Consider the following 26,755-nt stretch of genomic DNA (forward strand, 5'->3'; position numbering starts at 1 on the left):
ACATGAATCACTTAAATACATGTACCTGTACCCCTTTTTTGGCTGTCATCACACACATGTATTTCTAGCCGTGAGATGAGTAGATGATAAGAGGTTTCCATCACATCAAATCTGTCAAAGTACCGTCCTAGACTAGAAGAGCTGGAACTGGGAGAGGAATATGACCACTGTGGAGTGGTATTGGGGGATAGGACCTGAAAAATAATTTCTTTAATCATCAATTTACAAGTACAATACTAAACTGACATAAAACTTTTATACATAAAGTTCTTTACCTGCCCCACACTTATCTGTTCTTTTTGCCTCATCGATTTTTGGACAGCTTCACTTAGGGATTTTGTGTATGAAAGCAATGACTGCAGCTGAGAGTCTGTCAGAACCCAAAGCAGCTCATCTAAGACGAATGTCAGCTTTGAAGACAGGACCATACAATCTTTAGTCTAAAGGGGGGAAAAAACATGACATAACTATTCAATTTTTAAATAAGGTTTCTAGGTACTGCTGCTCTGCAAACAGTCACTTGAATAAAAGATGATATGTGGGACCAGTGATGGCCAGTTCGCAGTGTTCGCCCGCGAACACATGCGGGCTGCCATCTTTTCTCACAAGTCCGGCGAGGCACAGGTAAGCAGTTACCTGTGCCTGTGCGCGAGCTGGTCTGAAATCAAATGCGGTCACCGGGAGCAGGCAGTTCCGAGAACAGCCGCCGGGGGCCTTTATCGGGCTGTTCTCGGAACTGCCTGCTCCCACTGACCGCATTTGTTTCAGACCGGCCCGCGGCACAGGCACAGGTAAGGGCTTACCTGTGCCTCGCCGGACTTCTGAGAAAAGATGGCAGCCCGCATGTGTTCGCGGGCGAACAATGCCAACTGGCCATCACTGTGTGGGACCACAGAGAACAGCCATTACACAATGTATGGAGCTGTGGTGTTTATTTCCTGGAGCCACAGCTGCAAAGCTAACTGTTGGGGATACCAGGGTTAGGAAATTCAGTGATCTGAGATTAATGACCTAACCTATATACAGTATTGTTCATGAATATCCTAGTCCCAGAAAAACCCTTTACATAGTTACTTTTTTTATTATATATTTTAAAAATTATGCCATTTTAAAAAAAACATTTGTGGCATTATTAGGGTATGTATCTTGCTGTGGTAGAATCCACAGCCCCTGACCAGATTTTTGAGCTCCTGACTGCAGGGTCGTGTTAATCCCTTCCTGGCCAGTGATTCTAGAGCACAGTTTTTTTTCTTTTGTAAGTTCTTATGTTTTTTACCGCCACAAGAATGTATTAAATTAGATACATTTCTCATGCATATGAAGAAAAACTGAAGATTAACACACAGCATCTCAAAGCAACCATCAGTGAAAATAGGCCGCACGTGAATGCTGTTTGTGTGCTGTCAGTTAAATTTTTGTACTGACCCATAAAGGTACATTTACCAAGCTCTTTACGTCACTATTGTGGCATAAAAAAGTTGCTGAATATGGCGCATGACATAGGTGTATCATAATTTTTAAGCTTCTCATCACTTTTCCGAAGTGCTTATAAAAAGGGGCGAGACGTAGAGGAGGGGGCAGAGCTTTGTGCCACCCACCACATTTACTATAACTTTCGCCAAAAAGTGGAGGAAGTTATAGCTGAAGTCTATGCCTGCCTGTAGCTGGTGTGAACTTCAGTATCTGGCGCACGACAGGGCAGAGATGATTTGTTAAGAAGCATCTGCCACTTAATAAATTAGGTGCATCTTACGGCAGTGGAGAGAGATCAAGACTGGGGTCTGGGTAAGCCAGTCTTGATACTTCTTCCCCACTGACTTTAAATCATCATATAGAAATCAGTCAGCACTACGGTGGAGGTCACGTGATGCATGTGTCTTGGGACGGCATCCCATGTAACAACAGAAAGGAAGACCTGCACTTACTGTTACTTGCAATTCTTCCTATTGCCACAAGTGACACATTTTGACACGAGCCTTAAAACATGTGTAAACCTCATAGAGAACAAACTTCATTTAAATAACCAGCAGGGCACCTTGTGATGACAAACACAGTGTCATGGAAATGTACATAAATAATACAAAAAGGTCAATGAAAACCACAATCTCAGAAGTACAAGTCCATTTATCCTAAATCAAGGATTCTGTGAAAAAAATGTATAACAATCAAAAATATATTCAACTCATATTCACAATATAGACTTGAAAGTCTGAAGTCTGTGGATCCAAAAAGCCTCCCACTTCATTAAGATTTTTCCCGTCACCTCCTTTGCATGGCTGGGCTACATGGTCAATAATCTGAAAACGCAATTGTGATTTGGTGTGTCTGCACTGCTGAAAATAAGGTAAGTGAAGTTTCCTTCTCTAATAGTAGACTTATGCTTCGAAAACCTATCTTTCCCCAACATATAGGAGGCCAAAGGAACATTTCATGATGTAAGTTAGACTACTTTAACATATGCAGTTCAGTTTTGATGACACTTCAGTATGAATCCGTGTGAAATCCAAACGGAACAAACTTGATCCGTCACTAAATACATTGAAAGTCAATGGGTGACAGATGCGGTTTTTTAGGATCCTAAAAAAAAACTGATCTGTCACCATTGACTTACATTGTTTTTAGTGACAGATCTGATTTGTTCCATTTCGATGACCATACACAAAACCTCAGCTTGCAGCTGTTTTGTGTCTGATCACAAAACGGAATACTGATGGAATGGAAGGCATCCTGATGCAGCCTGAATGGATCTCTTTTTCTTTCTTAGGGACAAAATGGAACTGTTTTGGCTCAGTTTTGAGATCCTCGGCCTGATCTCAAAACCAGAACGCCAAAAAGCATATGTGACAGTAGCCTAACATAATTACTGTCACAGGTGTAAAATCCTTGTATCAGAAATGTTTCTCACATGTGTGGTTGTGAGAAATTCTCCCCCTTAAAGGGGTTGTCTGGGTTCAGAGTTGAACCCGGACATACCCAAAATTTCACCCAGGCAGCCCCCCTGACTTGGGCATCGGAGCAGTTCATGCTCTGATGCTCTCCCTTGCCCTGCGCAGGATCGCGCAGGGCAAGAGCTCTTTTATTTACTATAACACACTGCCGGGCGAAGGCTTCCGCCCAGCAGTGTGTTTGGTGATGTCACCAGCTCTGATGGGTGGATTTTAGTGCTGCCCTAGCCGTTTTACAGGCTAGGGCAGCGCTAAAGCCCGCCCATAAGTGCTGGTGACGTCACCGGGCTCACTGCCAGAACGCCACTATATGCTTTTTTTCCCTCCGCGATTCAGCTCTTGTCAGGGGGGATGCCTGGGTGAAATTCTGGGTATGTCCAGGTTCAGAGCTGAACCCGGACAACCCCTTTAACCACACGAGATCAATGGATAAATATTTGACATATCCTTGACTCCTCCTATATTACCTCTCACTATTTTGTCCCTGATGTTCTGTGACCTCTCTCTAATAGATCATAGAGGGACTCTGGAAAACCTCTGTGGGTAAGAACTGATAAAAAATTCCAATGGTGGTTTATGATTGTTCTAATTCTATTAATCCAGGGATAATATTTGACCACAAAAGGTATGCAGGATTTCTTTACATCCTTGTTGTCCCTAGGTATTTCCAACTGTGCTATCTGTTGGTATAATAACTTATCAGGACATCCTCACTCCTTAAATTTTGTCATCAGTTCATCTAATCTCATTTTCTGTTCTTCAGGTTGAGTGCCAGTACGTTTCACTCTTAGATACTGAGAAAAGGGTAGGATTTTTTTTTTTTTTTGGTGATTACTAGTGTATAGCAACAGACTATTGCGATCTGTCTTGTTCACATGTATGTCAGTCCTTTTGCCCACTCCTGTTACCCATGTGTCCAAAAAATGGATCCTTTCTGCATCATAATGTACAGTGAATTGAGGTTCACTCCAAATAGAACTGCGGAGACCGAAAAATTTCAGTAAGGTTCGGATGTCGCCCTGTCATATGCTGCACTAAGCCCGCTCCATAGATGACTGGTGTCGGCTGTATAATACAGCAAGAGACAGCCTCAATGAGTGGGATTGGTAAAAATGCTGAAATCAGTCATTTATCTCCACAGATGCCGTGTTCAATAGCGATCGCGGCATCTGTGGAGTTAGGCATCCCTCTGCCTACTGATTGGAGCCCCCGCAGTGAAATTGTGAAATTGTGGCCTGTTATGGTAATCTGCCTGCAAAGCTGTGCACGAGGCACATCTCAGCAGACACAGCGGCAGGGCCCATTCACCATAAAAAAAATCTCTCGATAGGGGAGGCATGTAGGAAGATGAAAAGTGCTGATGGGAAAGAGGACGGACGGCCGGAGTGGCAGAAATAGCTGGAGAGATGTGCGTTCCACAATAGAACGCACAGGCTCGTTATAAGGAGACCATGTGGGAGGGGTGTGGCCGAGGAGAGGGGGACTAGGAGAAGTGATGTGCGTTCCACAATAGAACGCACAGGCTCGTTATAAGGAGACCATGTGGGAGGGGTGTGGCCGAGGAGGGGTGGACCAGGAGAGGTGATGTGCGTTCCACTGTGGAACACCTAATGTATGTGGTTAGTGGAAGTGGGGAGGGACAGCCAGGATGGCGGGAATGGTGTGCGTTCCACTGTGCAACGTACGCGTGTGGCTAAAGCAGGGGTATTCAAAAACAGGACGCACTGAGGTGGCTGTCAGGGGGAAGGGATGTGAAGAGGTGTGCAAATGTCAGTAGAAGATGTATGAAATAAGAGGATATATGAAAAAGGGAATGTCAGTGGGGGATGTATGAAATAGAAAGGGGGCATATAGAATGAACACAAAAAATAAGTAAAGACTACAACTACTTATCGTTACAATTATTATAGTGTAGGTATATGAAACATAAAATAGAAAATTAAATACTAATACTAATTAATTAAATAGACTTCAATACATAAAAAGGGGGTACGGCTGTAAGATATATATATATATATATATATATATATATGTGTGTGTGTGTAATATATATATATATATATATATATATATATATATGAAACATACTGTATATTCCCTTACGTCCTACCAGCAGCACAGATGGGGTTAACTGCCCCCCGTGGACTGATAGGAACGGCGGAATTTTAATGAGTCCAAAGAATAACCAATGAAAGAACTCCAGCTCCCCTAAAGGGAGGGGTTCGCCCCCACAGCCCACCATGTTTTTTTCTGTCCTTTGGACAGGTGGACTGGCGAGTTTTTCTCTCCCTCGTTGGGAATTGGAGACTGTGTTACTCTTTTGAGTTCATCCTTCGTCTCCCTTTTTTAGGAATGGCATTGCTGGCGCTCATTGAATGCGCTTTATTTTTTTATTATATTTCCCCCCATTTAGCTTGCTTGGATTAGCGATACCTGGGGGTAATGTGTTGCCTCACTGAGTTGCTCTCCCCTCCTGGGATGTGGTCGGCTGCGCTCCGGATCCGGCCATGACCAGAAGTGATGCGCAGCCGGCTGCAGCGTCACTTCCGGTCTCTCGGCTGACGGCGTTTTTCTATTAATCAAACTAGATTATGCCAGCCGGGTTTCTTTCCCACAGGGGGGGGGGTCAAGAAAGAGGGAAAGGGTATTTCTTTTTACCACAGTAAGGTTCTAAAACAAGATACCTGTGGCAGTGACGTTTCTGGGGGAGGGCCTGTTACAGTCTGTCTCTGGTTGCGCTGCTTTAACAAGCTAGCTCCAGAGTCTCCTTGTGTTCAGCTGAGAGTTTTTCTGCTATCTTCTGAAATTTCTTCAGCTCCTAATATTTCAAGTGCCTGGTTTTTCTCCTCTGGTTCGTGCCGCTAACTAATATGTTGAACTCCCTTAGTTTTTTTTTTTTAGGGATGTTTTAATCTTTTCTTTCGTTTCAGCTATGGCTTCTCCTAGAGAGTCAGACCAGCAGCGGAAGTCTGCGGCCAAGAGGAAACACCTGGCCTGTTATGACTGCAACACGCCTCTAGACGATAGTTGCCCCTATTCCAGGTGCGACAGTTGCCGTTCTAGCACCGCTACAGAACCTACAATGCAAGACATGTACCAGTGGGCAAAGACGTATGTGGACGACTCCATCAAGGGTGTCGTACGGCTACTGAATGAGAGGTTACCAGGTCCCTCCCAGACTCCGATGGAGGTTGCCGCCCCCACTGACAGACCCATGCCCCTCTCTGTGGGGTCATCTTCCTCTGATGATGAGGAATCAACTTCGTGTTTTTTTCCACCCGAAAAAAACACAGAAGTTATTGAAGTCCATCAGGTCGGGGGACCATGATGTTGACATAGGGGAGTCTTCCGATCCCGCCTGGCGGACTCAGCGGGTCTTTAAGGCGGATGAGACCCTTCTTTCTGTGATGCGCACAAAATGGAAAAAAAATGAAAAAGGTCCAGTCCTCACCCGAAGGTTTAAACTGATGTTTCTAATGGCTAAACTCTTAGTGGAATCATGGGGTTCCATTCCTAAGGTGGACATGGCTATAGCCAAATTGTCCAGGCGCACTCTGATTCCTGCGGACGATGGGTCTAGCCTGCAGGACCCTCTAGATAGGAGGGCAGAGTGCACCCTGAGAAGGGGCTACTCAGCGGCCGCAGCCTCGTCCTCAACTTCTATTGCAGCCACCGAGGTCTCTTCCTTCCTACGTTCTAGACTGAACCAGATCCAGACTGATGTCGACCAGAGTGTCTCCCGGGACGACATCCTGGCCGCATTTAAATCTGTCAATCTGGCCATGGATTTCCTATGTGACACGTCCCAGCTACAGCTGAAGTTGGCAGCCAAGACAATGGCTCTGGTGTCAGCTGCTAGGAGACCTCTATGGCTAAAGCCCTGGAATGCGGATAACGCATCCAAATATAATCTCTGTGGGCTCCCCTTCGAACCGAACCGCTTATTCGGTTCAGAGCTGGACACCATCATGGAGGGACTCTCCGATAAAAAGGGAAAGAGTCTCCCCCAACAGCCCTTTCGGGCCCGGGGCAGACAAGATCGCGGAGGCAGATCCAGACAGCAGGCCAAACGTAGAGATTGGGGGGGCAGTCTAGAAGATTTTCGAGACGCTCCCGTAAACCCACCAAGGAGGCAAAACCCTCCTGACTATGGGCCTCTCAGAGGCTGTTGGTCAATCCCTGCTACCCCTGTCGTTACGCCTCTGGATTTTCCCGTACCCCTCCCTCAGCTCCCTGTAGGGGGTCGTCTTTCCTTTTTCAAGCACGTATGTGCCCAGGAAATCTCAGATCCCTGGGTCCAAAGCATAGTAGCTACTGGCTATCTAATTGACCTTGTTTCTCTCCCCCCAGAAAGATTCGTTGCCACTCAAAGCTTTATGCCCGCCAGACAAAAGATCCTAGAGTCCTATATTCAGGACTACATTTCCAAGGGAGCCCTAGAGGAGGTACCGGCAGAGGAGAGGGGTCTAGGGATTTATTCTCCAGTATTCCTGGTACCCAAGAAGACAGGAGATCTCCGGATGATCATAGATTTGAGATTCCTCAATCGATTCGTAAGGAGAACCAGGTACTGGATGGAAACCATAAGGTCAGTCAGCCACCTCCTCAGCCCTGGGGATGTGATGGCTACTCTGGACCTCAAAGATGCTTACCTCCACATCCCGATCCACCCCTCCTCTCGGAAATTTCTCAGGATCGCGGTCCAGATTTCAGGAGTGCGCAGGCATTTTCAATTTGCCTCCCTCCCCTTCGGAATCTCATCTGCCCCCCTTATCTTCACCAAAGTGGTAGTATCGGTGGTAGCAGCTCTGAGACTCCAGGGACTGACCATTGTTCCTTTCCTGGACGATTGGCTTCTTCTAGCCTCTTTCGTCCCATTACTTACTCATCATCTTCAGGTCGCAATTTCCTTTCTGCTCCGCCTAGGCTGGATCATCAACTGGCAGAAGTCGAACGTGAGCCCTTCAACTTCTATCCATTATTTAGGATTCGTAGTCGACTCTCTGGAGATGTCCCTCCAGTTGACGCCAGAAAAAGGAGCGCGGATTCAGGACCTGGCAAGGTTCCTTTCCGTCCCACGACGAGTCTCCATTCGGACTCTCATGAAGATGTTGGGGCTCATGTCAGTGGCTGCGGATGCAGTCCCTTGGCTTTATGGCACCTCCGTCCTCTTCAATCGGAGGTCTTAGACAAATGGAATGGCAGCCCTGCGGGGCTAGATTCCCTGTGCTCCCTGTCCAACCAAACCCGGAATTCCCTCAGATGGTGGTTCCATCTACCAGCAGGGAAGTCTGTGACCCAACCAGTTTGGCTCATATTGACAACAGACACGTCCCTTGTAGGCTGGGGCGCCCATTTAGACGGATCCCCAGTTCGGGGATCTTGGTCTTCTCAGGAGCGGCATCTTTCTTCAAATCTCCGCGAGATGCGTGCTATCCGGCTAGCCCTCCTTCACTTCGCCCCTCATATTCGGGGCAAAGCAGTGAAAGTCCAGTCAGACAACATGACTGCCGTGCTTTACATAAACAAGCAGGGAGGCACAAGATCCTTACCCCTTCTTTCAGAGATTGGGGTAATTCTGCGGTGGGCAGAGCTGAACCTATCCCATCTATCTGCCACTCACATCCGAGGCTACCTCAACATCATTGCGGATCGCCTAAGTCGCGGCTTACCGACCATGGAGTGGTCACTGCATCCGGAGATCTTCAGGCAGCTAGTCCTCAGATGGGGTATGCCAGAGGTGGATCTCATGGCAACCAGGTTCAACGCCAAGGTGCAGAGGTTCTGTTCCCTATACAGGGAGGACAATCCCCTGGCGATAGATGCTCTGACGATACCATGGAGGTTCAGGCTGGCTTACATCTTCCCTCCCTTTTCCATGATTCCGAGGGTATTGATGAAAATCTGTCAGGATCAGGCCTCGGTAATAGCCATCATACCATTTTGGCCCAGGAGATCCTGGTTTACCCAGCTCATTCAGATGAGTCAGGGACAATATTGGAGACTCCCCCCAGAGCAGACCCTGGTGTCGTGGGACACTCATCTCTGCCCAGATCTGCACAGATTCAACCTGACAGCCTGGAGGTTGATCAGTCCCTTCCCAGAGTGGCTCTCTGAGTCAGTCCTGAGAACCCTGTCGCATTCCAGAGCAGAGTCTACCAAGAAGGCATACTCCTGGATCATGAGGATCTTCACATCATGGTGTAGTTCCAACCAGGTGGCGTCTGCAGATCCGCCCCTCTCTGCGATCTTACAATTCCTCCAGGATGGGTTAGACAGAGGTCTCTCCCCATCTACCCTGAAGGTTCAAGTTTTTGCCATCTCGGCCTGTCTCAACAGACCATATTCTCGGGACCCGCTCATCAAACGCTTCCTTAAGGGAGCAGAAAGATTGAAGCCTACAATACTGAAACCCGTTCCCCAATGGGACTTGTCAGTAGTTCTCAAGGGGTTAGCATCTCCCCCCTTTGAACCTTTGGAGGAGGCAAGCTTCAAGTTTCTAACTCTTAAGGTGTTTTTTCTTCTGGCTATAACCTCAGCCAAAAGAATTTCTGAGCTGCAAGCTTTCTCCGCTTTACACCCATACATCATCTTTTTACAGGACAGAGTCCTTCTAAAATTTCTACCTTATTTTAGTGTTGAATCTATTTTTATTGAATAGAAAAAGAACACAACAATCATACATAGCAACCAAGACATTGTATGAAAAATATATCTCCAATTCCATTTCCAAGACCATGCGAAACATAAAATAAAGTGCACAAATGGATTCAGAGACCACCATATTTCTCTGGGACGCAACCATGAGGACCAGAGATGACAAATGCCATCAGATAAATGCTAAAGGAGAGATTCAGCAATATTAGGTACATACAGTGCGATATAAAGAACCTTGACTGCTAAAAAGGAAGGCAAAAGGAACTTAGGACACATTCCTGAGATACTCAGTGATGGCGGTTTGAACAAAGGGCTACTAATATGTAACTCTTAAGTGAAACAGATTAAATCGTTAACCTAGAAGAGACAGGGGGACAGACAAGAAAAAAAACACGACGAAACAAAAGACAGGGGAGGGAGGGGGGGTGGAGAGTGGGGGGGGGGGGGGGAAGGGGAAAGGACAAGACATCATATCACGAATCCCAGGTACAGTCACCTGAGACCAACCAGGTTTGAAAACGAGAAGAGCTCCTAAATTGATTCCAGGGTTCCCAGGTTAGTGCAAATGTTTGGACTTGATTCAAGGCCTCAGCTTCCATTTCTTCCATCCTGAATAAGGCATCCAGGGCACGTATCCACGTAATTCTCTGCAAACTGTCTGAAGATCTCCACTGACGTGGTATGATCTGTCTCAAAGAAAGGACAAATGTTTTAAGTACTCCCTTTTTGACATGTTTGATCCTACCCGGGAATATAGAGAGCAGGGACATCAAAGGGGAAGGAGATATAGTAGACCGGTAAAGTGCATTATACAGAGCAAAAACATCTTGCCACAAGGGGGCGACCCCAGGGCAGTCCCACCAGATGTGTAGCATGGAACCAACCTCTGAATGGCAACGCCAACAGGTGTTGGGGACCAATGGATAAAAATGATGCAACTTAACCGGCGTCCTATACCAACGAGTAAGGATCTTGTAATTCAACTCCTGTAAACGACAAGACAAGGATGATTTATGCGTAAATAAGAGGGAACGATTCCATTGCAAATTTCTACCTTATTTTAGACCTAAGGTTCCAACTTTTCAAAATATTAATCAGGTAATTTCTCTACCTGTATTATTCGCCGCCTCCTCCTCTGATGTTCCAGCTAGACATCTACTGGACATATCGAAATGCCTCCAGATCTGTGTGGCTAGATCCAGAGAATTCAGGATAGATGAGAACCTCTTCATCCTGTTTGCCGGTAAGTCTAAAGGCCGTAAGGCGTCTAAAATTACTATTAGTCGCTGGGTCAAGGAAGCCATTAGGGAAGCTTTCACCTCCCAATCCTTAGATCCTCCGGAGTTTGTGAGGGCCCATTCTACTAGGGCCGTAGCTACCTCTGTCGCGGAGAGAAGTCTTCTCCCCCTAGAGTTGATCTGTAAGGCGGCTTCCTGGAGCTCTGAATCAACCTTCATCTCTCATTATAGAATAGATGCTAAGGTAGCAGACAGTTCTTACTTCTGCCAGGCATGAGGACCCTCCCTAGGGGATTCTTCTTGCTATCTCCCCATCTGTGCTGCTGGTAGGACGTAAGGGAATCGTTAATTTCTAATGATAATTTGATTTCCCTTAGTCCTAACAGCAGCACACAAATTTTCCCGCCCTAAGTACTTTCTTACTATAGACACGGTGGGCTGGGGGGCGAACCCCTCCCTTTAGGGGAGCTGGAGTTCTTTCATTGGTTATTCTTTGGGCTCATTAAAAATTCCGCCGGTCCTACCAGTCCACGGGGGGCAGTTAACCCCATCTCTGCTGCTGTTAGGACTAAGGGAAAACAAATTATCGTTAGAAATTAACGACAGTATATATGTGAAGATATATGGAAATGTTAGAAAAAGAAAATAATAAATTTAGAGACTATTCCAATTCATAAAAATTAAAAAGATTGCAAGATAATAAGAACATGCTCCTCAGAAGTTACCTACATATATCAAAATCATATCAGGTTTGTGCATTAAGGTCGTCATCAGTAATTACTGTGTTCTAGTGACTCATTCAGCCTAAAGGGAATGAAAGAATTGAAACAGTGCATTTCTTTTCTGCATAAACATTGATATGATTGAGGAACCCATTCAATGGGTGTTAAAGTTAAAAGCGATACATCTCCTGAGTGAAATTGTGCAAAGTGTCTAGAAACGCTGTGCTTGGCGTATCTTTTTGTAATATTGGACCGGTGGGAGTTTAGTCAGTCTCTAATGCCAACAGCTACCTGAGTAGTGCGCCCGATAAACTGGAGTCCGCAGGGGCACTGAAGCATGTACAGTATATAATATTACTACAGCTGCAATTCATGTGATCATGTAGTTGGATTGTCTCTTATTAGGTTTTAGACAATCATTTTGACTTTAACATTGCACTTTCCTCATGGGTATCCTTTCTCTAGGAATCTGGATTTTAAGAAACCTTATTGCTCTAAAATAATATTAGTATTTCTTCTGATTCTCCTCATTTGGCCGTATGGGATGTTTTTCTTCCACTTGTGGTAATGGCAACTTCGATATTCAAGGTAGCTGTTGGCATCAACGTTCTTGAAGTGTGTACTTGTTTCAATTTTGTGTCCATCTATATATAATTCCAAATCTAGGAAAACTGCTGTATCGGCATCTATATGTGCGGTAAAGTTTAGATTCCATTGGTTGTTGTTAAGATTGTTAATATACTGTTTGAGGTTGTCTTTGGTCCCTTGCCAGATAATAATATCATCAAAAATCCCAATCCCTATCTATTCTGATATATCTGACCATCTCAACTACATTTTTTATTATTATCTCTTATCCGTTTTTTTCATTTATTTTTTAATTACTTTATACTATGTATTTTGCAAACATGTGCTTTACAATTCGAAACTGGAAGTGACCTTATTACCACTTCCAGCCTGGCCACACCAGGCCCCATGCATGTGGTCGATTTCTATTGGATGTACAACATATTTTATTCCTATTTATATGTAGGCATGTTTGTTATGCAAGTCTTTTCATGCTCCTGAGGAAGGGGACGTCGAGCTTTCTAAAATAAAAAAACTTCTGAAACTTTCCCTGAAGTCCCTGGCACTATCTTTGGTCTACTCAAGTCATACCATACATTCAAGGCGACCTCAGCAAGGGAGGAGAGGGTACAAGTGTATTGAGTTCATCTTGCACTCCCCTCCCTGGTGAAGTAAGTTGCCTTCTCTGCTTAATTTTTATTATGCTTAATTTTTATTTACCTTCGTGTTTTAACTCCATCAGATCCTATATTCAGCTAAGTCTCTTAATGGTTCATTACTTTCTGTCTCTACCTTAATGGTATTTTACTAACTTGTGATTTTGACGGTATTGGCGCTCCTTCAAACACTTGCGGTTCGAATTGGCTTTTAGGCAACAGCCTCTACCGACCTTTACTGTCACCTATTCATGAGAATTCGCTCTCCACATCCCTTTTTATTAGACAATGGTCCCTTGGCGCTTCCATTCTATCCCCAAGTTACGATGCTTCTCCTTGATGTATCACTCCACTTTTTTGAATATCTTCGCAGAAATCCATGGGGTCAGGGAACAGTGTATGTGCCAGAGACTGGCCAGAGTGTAGGTAGGTTTAAACCTTGGCGATGATGCAGGAACTGTCGGCTTGCTGACTGGCCTCTGCTTGGCCCGGAATATGAAAAAACTGCTCCATCATGTTGAGGAGACTGAACTGGCTGCTGCTACAGCTTCTGCTGCTTGTGGCGGCGGGAGGCGGAGTTACTCTGCAGGGGGCAGAGAGGGCCTCCCTTTAAGACATGCTGGCAGTAGGCGTCTGCTAGCCGAAAACAGTGGCAAGCAGCATACACAGTGTTTACTGGGTATAACATAATTTGTCCTCCCTTTCTGCAGCAGGAAAATATTACCCCATTTTGCTTTGACAGTGAGGGTCTAAAAGCATGACTATCTAATCATCAGACTGTTTTATGTCAATGATATGCCTGTCACTACATAAACAAGTGAGTCTACAGGTCGCCATTCTGGCCAACGTGACGGAGGAGCCAGTTATTTCCAACTCCGCCCCGCCACCGAGACGATTGGGTGTCATGGCCTGTATCACCGGCAACACAGTCTGATCTGCCGTATTGTAATTAATAATTCTTGGTGAGAAATTATGAATACTCACTCCTTAGAAGCGCAATCTACACTTTCTAATTTTTTATTATCTCTTCACACAATTCGTGGCTTCCAGGCCTTCCTTTGTTACGAGAACGCTGAGATGAATCCTTTCCCGTAGAGTGTGACGTTTCGGGGGTCATGCCCCCTTACTCATGCGTAACTATGGAATGTAACCACTCTCTTTAAATACACCTTGATTACATCACTATATATGCAAATATCTTATAACAAGAATACATATTTAGAAATATAAAAAATATATAAAAACATAGTTACCTAGATACCGATTCATAAGAATACCCTGAAATTACAAATTTAATTTAACCACTTTGGTCTCAATGTTTCCATTTTCGTCATCCACCTGGTTTCTATGTTGTAGTAATTTACATTTATTATCATCCGGTGTCATTCCTGGACTAACATATTCAAGTATAGTCCATTTTAATTCATTCCATTTATGTTCCATTTCGTAACAATGTTGCAATAATGTCATTTCAGTATATTTATTTTCTTTGCTTCCTCTTTTTTACCTTCCTTTTTGGTTTGATATTCTATATACCTCATATTTGATTTATGTTAATTTCAACGTACTCGTATTTCCCTTTTAGTTTGTCCTATGTACCACATGCTACATGGACACCTAATGGCATGAATGAAATTTTTATTCAAACATGTAGCAAAGTGGTGCATTGGAATAGTGTATCCTTGTCTTGGATGATTCATTACATCACCTTTTATGACCGAGTTACAGTTTATACATGATGGACATGTTTGCCGTTCTGCGGCCGGACCCCATTATAATGAATGGGGCCGGAGCGGACTTCCGGTACGGTACTGTGGACTTGTGGTAGCACGGATCCGGCAGGCTGTATCCCCACCGTCACAGCCTGCCGGAAAAGGCTACCGAAAGTGTGAAAATAGCCTAAGATCTATTGCCTAAAGTGACCAAAGTTCACAGGAGGAAAGTGAATCAGAAAATGACTAGGGTTGAGCGAACCCGAACATTTACGTAAAAACTCGGGTTCGGTGTTCGGTGCTTTCTTGGCGCTTTTTGAAAGGCTGCACAGCAGCCAATCAACAAGCGTCATACTACTTGCCCCAAAAGGCCATCACAGCCATGCCTACTATTGGCATGGCTGTGATTGGCCAACTGCAGCATGTGATCCAGCCTCTATTTAAGCTGGAGTCACGTAGGGCCGCCCGTCACTCTGCTCGGATTAGTGTAGGGAAAGGCTGCAGCTGCTGTGAGGGAGAGATCAGGGAGAAATCTTATCAAGAACTGCTTTTTTACTCAGCGATCTACAGCAAATGTGTTTTGTGGGTGAAGTGCACAATTTTATTAAGCCTGCCCTGAGCCAACTACTGCTGAAAACGAACTTTTTTTACTTCAGTTTGTCAATATCAATACATAATCGGCAGTCATTTTATGCAACTATAGTGCACCAGCACAGGATATCTGCATGTCTGCAAGTCCAGAAATAAAGCTATTTTCTTACTGGGGTTAAAAAAATACTTTTTTTCATATAGTGCACATCTAGGATTAGACGTGCATAAGTGAGTGTCAAATTTAGGCCAGAAATACAGCTTTTTGTTTACTGGGGTGAAAAAACAAAAATCAGTTTCATATAGTGCACATCTGGGATTAGATGTGCATAAGTGAGTGTCACATTTAGGCCAGAAATACAGCTTTTTGCTTACTGGGGTGAAAAAAACATCTGTTTCATATAGTGCACATCTAGGATTAGACGTGCATAAGTGAGTGACTGAGTGTCACATTTATGCCAGAAATACGGCTTTTTGCTTACTGGGGTGAAAAAAAAACATCTCATTCATATAGTGCACATCTAGGATTAGACGTGCATAAGTGAGTGTCACATTTAGGCCAAAAATACAGCTTTTTGCTTACTGGGGTGAAAAAAACCTCTGATATACTGCACATCTGGGATTAGACGTGCATAAGTGAGTGTCACATTTAGGCCAGAAATACAGCTTTTTGCTTACTGGGGTGAAAAAAACATCTGTTTCATATAGTGCACATCTAGGATTAGACGTGCATAAGTGAGTGACTGAGTGTCACATTTATGCCAGAAATACGGCTTTTTGCTTACTGGGGTGAAAAAAAAAATCGCTTTCATATAGTGCACATCTAGGATTAGACGTGCATAAGTGAGTGTCACATTTAGGCCAAAAATACAGCTTTTTGCTTACTGGGGTGAAAAAAAAAACCTCTGATATACTGCACATCTGGGATTAGACGTGCATAAGTGAGTGTCACATTTAGGCCAAAAATACGGCTTTGTGCTTACTGGGGTGAAAAAAATACATCTGTTTCATATAGTGCACATCTGGGATTAGACGTGTGTGGCGAAACCAACCTCGCCACTGGGTTTTGGAGAGGACTGGCTGCTGGCCTCTTGCCCCTGGATTATGGGCCATATACTAACTTTTAAACCCCTGAACCTATTCAAGTGAATTTTGGATAGGTTTGTCCCCAAGTTATACGGTTTAAATTGATGTAAGTTATATGTATGGCCAATGTAAACTCACAAAGTTGTAACAATTTATAATAAGTGTAACTTGTCAGCTTGGGAGGAAAATGCTGGGTGTGTTTCTATTGTGCCATTGTCCCATTGTGTGTTTAAAGGGTGATGTCTGTCCTATTGTCTGCACATGTGTATTGGTGACTTCTCTTTGTCTTGAGAGATAATTGGATTACGCCTCGGTTGTCTCCGGGACAGAGAGGAGGAGACCATGATGCATTGTGGGGATTTGTTGTATTTGTCCTATGTCACAGTCTTCATTCTGGTCCTCTGGGGGTGTGAACGATTGGTTGCTGTAGTTACATTGTATGTGATGTAAATTACTGATTGGTTGTATTTCAAACCCCTGTGGGCAGTACTATGTTTGTGGTTTATGAATAAAAGAGGCTGTACGTGAAGTACAGTCAGACCACTGCTTGACCCTCAACACGGAGCCTTGTCTCGTTATTGGGGGGGATTCACTGTATGCTGTTAGAAGACCGATTGCCAGAAGTGTAAGTTGATTCCTGTTCGTCTGCTAGCAGCTATTCGTGAGGTTCCAGTTTGGAGTGCTACTTTGTATCCAGTTCGGGACATTGGTGTTCTGCAGTAGCTGTGCCTGTCTCTCAGAAAGGGGCTTATCGCCTAAACGGATTTTAACCCCTTGTCTGCTGAAACGGTCCGTTACAACGTGCATAAGTGAGTGTCACATTTAGGCCAGAAATACGGCTTTGTGCTTACTGGGGTGAAAAAAGCCTCTGATATACTGCACATCTGGGATTAGACATGCATAAGTGACTGAAATTTAGGCCACAAATATGGCTTTGTGCTTACTGGGGTGAAAAAACCCTCTGCTATACTGCACATCTGGGATTAGACGTGCATTAGTGAGTGTCACATTTAGGCCATCAATACGGCGTTGTGCTTACTAGGGTGGAAAAAAAACACATCTGTTTCATATAGTGCACATCTGGGATTAGACGTGCAAAAGTGAGTGTCACATTTAGGCCAGAAATACAGCTTTGTGCTTACTGGGGTGAAAAAAACCTCTGATATACTGCACATCTGGGATTAGACATGCATAAGTGACTGTGAAATTTAGGCCACAAATTTGGCTTTTTGATTACTAGGGTGAAAAAACCCTCTGATATACTGCACATCTAGGATTAGACATGCATAAGTGAGTGTCACATTTAGGCCACAAATACGGCTTTGTGCTTACTGGGGTGAAAAAACCCTCTGATATACTGCACATCTGGGATTAGACGTGCATAAGTGAGTGTCACATTTAGGCCAGAAATACGGCTTTGTGCTTACTAGGGTGGGTAAAAAAACATCTGTTTCATATAGTGCACATCTGGGATTAGACGTGCATTAGTGAGGGTCACATTTAGGTCATCAATACGGCGTTGTGCTTACTGGGGTGGAAAAAAAACATCAGTTTCATATAGTGCACATCTGGGATTAGACGTGCATAAGTGAGTGTCACATTTAGGCCAGAAATACGGCTTTGTGCTTACTGGGGTGAAAAAAGCCTCTGATATACTGCACATCTGGGATTAGACATGCATAAGTGACTGTGAAATTTTGGCCACAAATACGGCTTTTTGCTTACTGGGGTGAAAAAACCCTCTGATATACTGCACATCTAGAATTAGACATGCATAAGTGAGTGTCACATTTAGGCCACAAATACGGCTTTGTGCTTACTGGGGTGAAAAAACCCTCTGATATACTGCACATCTGGGATTAGACGTGCATTAGTGAGTGTCACATTTAGGCCATCAATACGGCGTTGTGCTTACTGGGGTGAAAAAAAAACATCTGTTTCATATAGTGCACATCTGGGATTAGCCGTGCATAAGTGAGTGTCACATTTAGGCCAGAAATACGGCTTTGTGCTTACTGGGGTGAAAAAACCCTCTGATATACTGCACATCTGGGATTAGACGTGCATAAGTGAGTGTCACATTTAGGCAAAAAATACGGCGTTGTGCTTAGTAAGGTGAAAAAAACACATCTGTTTCATATAGTGCACATCTGGGATTAGACGTGCATAAGTGAGTGTCACATTTAGGCCAGAAATACGGCTTTGTGCTTACTTGGGTGAAAAAACCCTCTGATATTCTGCATTTCTGGGATTAGACATGCATAAGTGAGTGTCACATTTAGGCCAGAAATACAGCTTTGTGCTTACTGAGGTGAAAAAAGCCTCTGATATACTGCACATCTGGGATTAGACGTGCATAAGTGAGTGTCACATTTAGGCCAGAAATACGGCTTTGTGCTTACTGGGGTGAAAAAAATACATCTGTTTCATATAGTGCACATCTGGCATTAGACGTGCATAAGTGAGTGTCACATTTAGGCCAGAAATACGGCTTTGTGCTTACTGGGGTGAAAAAAATACATCTGTTTCATATAGTGCACATCTGGGATTAGACGTGCATAAGTGAGTGTCACATTTAGGCCAGAAATACGGCTTTGTGCTTACTGGGGTTTAAAAAACCTCTGAAATACTGCACATCTGGGATTAGACGTGCATAAGTGAGTGTGAAATTGAGGCCACAAATACTGCTTTTTGCTTACTGGGGTGAAAAAACCCTCTGGTATACTGCACATCTAGGATTAGACATGCATAAGTGAGTGTCACATTTAGGCCAGAAATATGGCTTTGTGCTTACTGGGGTGAAAAAATCTATCTGTTTCATATAGTGCACATCTGGCATTAGACGTGCATAAGTGAGTGTCACATTTAGGCCAGAAAAACAACTTTGTGCTTACTGGGGTGAAAAAACCCTCTGATATACTGCACATCTGGGATTAGACATGCATAAATGACTGTGAAATTTAAGCCAGAAATACGGCTTTGTGCTTATTGGGGTGAAAAAACCCTCTGATACACTGCACATCTTGGATTAGACGTGCATAAGTGAGTGTCAAATTTAGGCCAGAAATACGGCTTTTTGCTTACTGGGGTGAAAAAACCCTATGATATACTGCACATCTAGGATTAGACGCGCATAAGTGAGTGTCACATTTAGGCCAGAAATACGGCTTTGTGCTTACTGGGGTGAAAAGATCCTCTGATATACTGCACATCTGGGATTAGACATGCATAAGTGACTGTGAAATTTAGGCCACAAACACGGCTTTTTGCTTACTGGGGTGAAAAAACCCTCTGATATACTGCACATCTAGGATTAGACGTGCATAAGTGAGTGTCACATTTAGGCCAGAAATACGGCTTTGTGCTTACTGGGGTGAAAAAAATATATCTGTTTCATATAGTGCACATCTGGCATTAGACGTGCATAAGTGAGTGTCACATTTAGGCCAGAAAAACGACTTTGTGCTTACTGGGGTGAAAAAACCCTCTGATATACTGCACATCTGGGATTAGACATGCATAAGTGACTGTGAAATTTAAGCCAGAAATACGGCTTTGTGCTTATTGGGGTGAAAAAACCCTCTGATACACTGCACATCTAGGATTAGACGTGCATAAGTGAGTGTCACATTTAGGCCAGAAATACGGCTTTTTGCTTACTGGGGTGAAAAAACCCTATGATATACTGCACATCTAGGATTAGACGCGCATAAGTGAGTGTCACATTTAGGCCAGAAATACGGCTTTGTGCTTACTGGGGTGAAAAAATCCTCTGATATACTGCACATCTGGGATTAGACATGCATAAGTGACTGTGAAATTTAGGCCACAAACACGGCTTTTTGCTTACTGGGGTGAAAAAACCCTCTGATATACTGCACATCTAGGATTAGACATGCATAAGTGAGTGTCACATTTAGGCCACATATATGCCTTTTTGCTTACTGGGGTGAAAAAACCCTCTGATACACTGCACATCTAGGATTAGACATGCATAAGTGAGTGTCACATTTAGGCCAGAAATACGGCTTTGTGCTTATTGGGGTGAAAAAACCCTCTGATATACTGCACATCTGGGATTAGACGTGCATAAGTGAGTGTCACATTTAAGCCAGAAATACGCCTTTGTGCTTACTGGGGTGGGAAAAAAAACATTTGTTTCATATAGTGCACATCTGGGATTAGACGTGCATAAGTTAGTGTCACATTTAGGCCAGAAATACAGCTTTGTGCTTACTGGGGTGAAAAAACCCTCTGAAAAACTGCACATCTAGGATTAGACATGCATAAGTGAGTGTCACATTTAGGCCAGAAATACGGCTTTGTGCTTACTGGGGTGAATAAACCCTCGGATATACTGCATATCTGGGATTAGACGTGCATAAGTGAGTGTTACATTTAGGCCAGAAATTCGGCTTTGTGCTTACTGGTATGGAAAAAAAAAACATCTGTTTCATATAGTGCACATCTGGGATTAGACGTGCATAAGTGAGTGTCACATTTAGGCCAGAAATACGGCTTTGTGCTTACTGGGGTGAAAAAAATACATCTGTTTCATTTAGTGCACATCTGGGATTAGACGTGCATAAGTGAGTGTCACATTTTGGCCAGAGATACGGCTTTGTGCTTACTGGGGTGAAAAAACCCTCTGATATACTGCACAACTGGGATTAGACGTGCATAAGTGACTGTGAAATTTAGGCCACAAATATGGCTTTGGCATACTGGGGTTGTAAAGGAACCCATATAATACAGATGAGCCTTTATGCAGCTTACTCCGGAGCAAACAGCTGAAAATCCGAAATAAGGCGAATAGAAGATCCCAGTCCCCCAAACATGCGCCGACACTACATGAAGGGGTAAAATCAGTGTGTTTTATTAGCAGTTGAATCATTTCTTTTATGCCCTGCTCCCATGCAAGGGAGACACCCACAACAAATATACATTACCCAATAACAAAAAGGTTACAACCCACATAGAATCCTCCCCTCGGCCTGTGATATATCATGGTACATCATGGTTAACATAATCACCACAGGCAGGAGAATACACAATGTCCTCTGTCCTGGAGACAACCGAGTTGTAATTCAGAAATAGTAGTGGGTTGTAGTGGCTCACTCCTTAGTAGTTACAGGGTGGTGCTGCAAGCTCATATAGAGGGAATCACCCCACCCTCTGTTAAAAAGTAAATGTAACAATGGAAAAATGGGCGAGCACTCATACACTTGGCAACCAAATTGACATATGCAGAAAATATTTATTATTAAATCCCCATAAAATTCAAGTAATAAAAATAATAAAAACTGTGTATTATAGCAATGACATACAAAAACTACAATCACATAAACTATAGTAGATATAATAGCATAGTCGATATTGTATTGAATGCTAAAATATATGATAATAAAATATTCGATACTAGTCTATAGTCGATAAATTCACTGATATAAATCACACACCAAAAACTTCAAGTATTGTCCAGGTCTTATATATGCTGTTATTGTGAAGGGGGGGTAATTCCTCTGTGAATCTATCGCAGATTGGGAAAATGAGTGTCACTCTAAATATTGTAGGTGTATTTCCCCTGGGAACGTAGTGTATTCATAAAATGTCCACAGGAATCCTGATAATGTTGGAATAAAAAGTCTCTTATGGTATTTCCTTTTAAAGCCAAGGTAAACTTTAAATCGGTATTTCGCTTACCGTCTGGTGTCTGCTGTCTCCCTGTTGCTTGAGTGGAGCATTGAATGTCTGCCGGCTTATTTGATCGCTCCTTCCAGCAAGCTGGTTCAAATTTCGCGGGAGTTCCAAAGATCGCGGGAGTTGACACTCTGTTCCGCAATTTCCTTCGGTACAGCTTTTCGACGATAAAAGTAGTTGTTCCTTTACTGTAAAAAAAAAATTCTTTCTCTGTATGGCCATACAGTTTTATCAGAGGCTTCTCAATACAGGGTGTTGTAATTCAATTATCTCTCAGGACAGAGGGCAATCGCCAATACACACAGAGAGACAATGGAACCGACCTCACTACTTGACGTATGTCCCACCCTTTACAATATACATAGACATTTAACATCCCAACCTGGCACGAATTAGTACAAGTTAGCAGAAACCTCCCTTTCTCCACATAGCTCCCCCTTAGTTCCATGGGACGGCATACCCGCCTAGACCCTAACGGCTTGGGGATGTCCGGTGTTAAACATAGTTTTTCCAGTTCTGTTTGCCGAGATAGCCCATCTGCATTTGTATCCTGGAAGAGCAGAGAACATATCTCGAAATTCCTGCAATAGCTGGGTATCATGTGCCCTTTCCTCTGGCTTTAACTCTGGCCCTAATCTAACCTGCTCCACCCCGTGGGTTCTTTGTGGAGCAAATTGGGTAAGGGTATACCCTCACTATCCTCAAACGCCGGAGCGCATACTGCAGAGACCCCCTCTCATCTCTCTAAGTAGGGTTTTAACATATTGACATGAAATGACCAGCGAATCCTTTCATTGTTACACTCTGTTACTATGTACGTGGTATCGCTGACCATGGCTAATACTTTGTAGGGCCCTTGCCAAGAGGCCTGCAACTTATCGTTTTTTGTCGGTTTGAGGACTAGCACCTTTTGATCTATCGCTAGGATACAATCTCTAGCTCCCCAATCGTACCAGTGTTTTTGTCGCTGTTGAGCCGCCTGCAGGTTTTCTCTTACCGATTGAGTAAGGGCCTGCAGTCGGTCTCTCAACTCCAAAACAAATGGTACTATAGGCGTGCCTGATTCCCCCATATCCCCTTCCCAGTGTTCGCGGACCAGGTCCAGAGGTGCTCGGACTCTCCTTCCATATAATAGTTCGAAAGGAGAGAATCCGGTGGATGCCTGGGGTATTTCCCGGTAGGCGAACAGTAGGTGGGGAAGGAATTTTTCCCAGTTCCGACAGGTCTCGTGATTAGCATCTGTTTCAGAGTGCCATCAAAGCGCTCGCAGAGCCCGTTCGTTTGGGAATGATATGGAGAACTTAGTATGGGTTTTACTACGCAGCTCTGCCAGAGCTGCTGAGTAACTATCACCGTGAATTGGGTCCCTTGGTCAGATACTATTTCCCTAGGGAACCCCACTTTAGTGAATACCTGGATGAGAGCTTCAGCTATGGTTTCCGCAGTGATATTAGGTAGGGCTATAGCTTCCGGGTAGCGAGTAGCATAGTCCACCACTGTAAGAATATACTTCTTACCTGATGGACTAGGCTTACTAAGGAGTCCTACCAAATCTACTGCTACCCTGAAGAAAGGTTCCTCTATTATGGGTAGTGGGCGTAGTTTTACTCTGGGGTGGTCACCCCTCTTTCCTACTTTCTGACATACGTCGCAGGTTCTACAATAATTTTGCAAATCTCGGGTAACACCTGGCCAAAAAAATGTCTGGGTCAACCTATCCCGGGTTTTTTTGATCCCTAAGGCCTCATGCACACGACCGTATTTTTTTGCGGTCCGCAAAACGGGGTTCCGTTTTTCCGTGATCCGTGACCGTTTTTTCGTCCGTGGGTCTTCCTTGATTTTTGGAGGATCCACGGACATGAAAAAAAAGTCGTTTTGGTGTCCGTCTGGCCGTGCGGAGCCAAACGGATCCGTCCTGAATTACAATGCAAGTCAATGGGGACGGATCCGTTTGACGTTGACACAATATGGTGCAATTTCAAACGGATCCGTCCCCCATTGACTTTCAATGTAAAGTCAGGAGTTAATATACCATCGGATCAGAGTTTTCTCCAATCCGATGGTATATTTTAACTTGAAGCGTCCCCATCACCATGGGAACGCCTCTATGTTAGAATATACCGTCGGATTTGAGTTACATCGTGAAACTCAAATCCGACAGTATATTCTAACACAGAGGCGTTCCCATGGTGATGGGGACGCTTCAGGTTAGAATATACTAAAAGAACTGTGTACATGACTGCCCCCTGCTGCCTGGCAGGTGCTGCCAGGCAGCAGGGGGCAGCCCACCCCCTGTAATTAACACATTGGTGGCCAGTGTGGCCGCCCCCCCCTCCCTCCCCTGTAGTTAACTCATTGGTGGCCAGTGCGGCCGGCCCCCCACTCCCCTGTAGTTAACTCATTGGTGGCCAGTGGGCCCCCCCCTCCCCTGTAGTTAACTCATTGGTGGCCAGTGCGGCCGGCCCCCCTCCCTCCCCTGTAGTTAACTCGTTGGTGGCCAGTGGGCCCCCCCCTCCCTCCCCTGTAGTTAACTCGTTGGTGGCCAGTGGGCCTTCTCCCCTCCCTCCCCCTCCTAATTAAAATCTCCCCCCTATCATTGGTGGCAGCAGAGTGTACCGATTGGAGTCCCAGTTTAATCGCTGGGGCTCCGATCGGTAACCATGGCAACCAGGACGCTACTGCAGTCCCGGTTGCCGTGGTTACTTAGCAATTTGTAGAACCATTATACTTACCTGCGAGCTGCGATGTCTGCGATGTCTTCATCCGGCCGGGAGCTCCTCCTACTGGTAAGTGACAGGTCATGGTACACTCCGCTGCCACCAATGATAGGGGGGAGATTTTAATTAGGAGGGGGAGGGAGGGGAGAAGGCCCACTGGCCACCAACGAGTTAACTACAGGGGAGGGAGGGGGGGCCCACTGGCCACCAACGAGTTAACTACAGGGGAGGGAGGGGGGCCCACTGGCCACCAATGAGTTAACTACAGGGGAGGGAGGGGGCCCACTGGCCACCAATGAGTTAAATACAGGGGAGGGAGGGGGGGGGCCGGCCGCACTGGCCACCAATGAGTTAACTACAGGTGAGGGAGTGGGGCCCACTGGCCACCAATGAGTTAACTACAGGGGAGGGAAGGGGGGGGCGGCCGCACTGGCCACCAATGTGTTAACTACAGGGGGGGGGCTGCCCCCTGCTGCCTGGCAGCAGCTGCCAGGCAGCAGGGGGCAGTCATGTACACAGTTCTTTTAGTATATTCTAACCTGAAGCGTCCCCATCACCATGGGAACGCCTCTGTGTTAGAATATACTGTCGGTTCTGAGTTTTCACGAAGTGAAAACTCAGCTATGAAAAAGCTTTTATGCAGACGGATCTTCGGATCCGTCTGTATAAAAACTAACCTACGGCCACGGATCACGGACACGGATGCCAATCTTGTGTGCATCCGTGTTCTTTCACGGACCCATTGACTTGAATGGGTCCGTGAACCGTTGTCCGTCAAAAAAATAGGACAGGTCATATTTTTTTGACGGACAGGATACACGGATCACGGTCTCGGCTGCAAAACGGTGCATTTTCCGATTTTTCCACGGACCCATTGAAAGTCAATGGGTCCGCAAAAAAAAACGGAAAACGGCACAACGGCCACGGATGCACACAACGGTCGTGAGCAGGAGGCCTTAATGTCCTGTTAACGGTATGTCATGGCTAATCCGTAATAGCTCTGCCCTATATTTGCGGGGTACCACTGACTGCTTCTTTAATACCTGTCGGGCTCCTCCCCCTGCCCCCTCTGTTAACCGATATAGTAAACCTTTCTCCCACTGGAACTTTTCCTGTCCTATGTCTCCCTGGGGATTATCCGCCTCCCTCCTGTACCCACTTAACGTGCTATCCTCCCTCTGCGCTTGCCCAAAGTCTGTGGGAGTGCCCCAATACATGTTAGGACTAGAATTTACGGCAGCATTATCAGTGCCTACCTGGTCCTCCGAGGAGTGTGAAGTACCCATAGCGTGTGCCTGTTGTCTGGTTGAGACTGGGAGTGCTCCTGCTGTAGTCGGCTGTATAAATTGAGACGTTAAGCACCCCAAGTCGTTTCCCAGCAAAACCTCTGCTGGTAACTCTGGCATGATGCCCACCTCCACAGCCTTAGCCCCAGTACCCCAGTCAATGTGTACCATGGCGGTGGGTAACTTGTGAATAGCCCCTCCCGCCACCCTTACAGTCACAGATCGCCCGGTATGTTGGGACGGCTTAACACGGTGAGGTTGTACTAGGGTGATCGTACCTCCAGTGTCTCTCAGTCCTCTGGCTTCCTGCCCATTAAGGGTCACGGTCTGTCGATGGTGTGCCCGGTTGTCATTTGCTGCTTGCACTGGATTGACCTCATGTAGCATGGACCAATTCTCAGACGGATTGCGGTCCCCCTTGTGTAGAATAGTTGTAATCCTTTTGTATACAATAAGCAGCTGCTCTCGTTGGAGGGGTTGGTGCTCGCCCCCATCGATCATTAATACGGTGGGGACAATTAGGCCTGATGTGTCCCACTTGCTTACACCCAAAAGACATCGGTGCAGTTTTCTGGACCCCAGTGGTGGTAGGTTGCCTCACCGGTGGTACTGGTTTCGGTTTCTGTGTTGGCGCAGGAGTGTGATACTGTGGTCGAAATCCTGAGGCTCCCCGGTTGTTATCTGCCCGTCTGCTTTCGTGAAATTCGGCTGCTAAACGTGCGGCTTCTTCTACTGACGGTGGTTTTCTGTCCTTGACCCAATCCCCGGTATCTGTAGGAGTGTGGTAAAAAAACTGCTCCAACAATATTAACTGTAACGCATCCTCCAGTGTAGTCGCCTGGCATCCCTGCATCCAATTACTGGCAGCGCGGTGCATGCGG

At 45.0% G+C, this 26,755-nt stretch overlaps 1 protein-coding gene across 1 annotated transcript in view; it reads right to left on the reverse strand.

Annotated features, from left to right (window-relative positions):
- The window catches only part of UHRF1BP1 (UHRF1 binding protein 1), a 944,367-nt gene that overhangs the window by 702,043 nt on the left and 215,569 nt on the right, over positions 1-26,755 (reverse strand). The window contains exons 6-7 of the mRNA XM_040424154.1: positions 276-440; positions 26-194 (exon numbers count right to left, since the gene is read on the reverse strand). Of these exons, the coding sequence (XP_040280088.1) occupies positions 26-194; positions 276-440 (334 nt within the window). The remainder of the gene's footprint in view (positions 1-25; positions 195-275; positions 441-26,755) is intronic.

The sequence above is a fragment of the Bufo bufo genome, chromosome 3, assembly GCF_905171765.1.
Source record: "Bufo bufo chromosome 3, aBufBuf1.1, whole genome shotgun sequence".
In the NCBI taxonomy this organism is placed as follows: domain Eukaryota; kingdom Metazoa; phylum Chordata; class Amphibia; order Anura; family Bufonidae; genus Bufo; species Bufo bufo.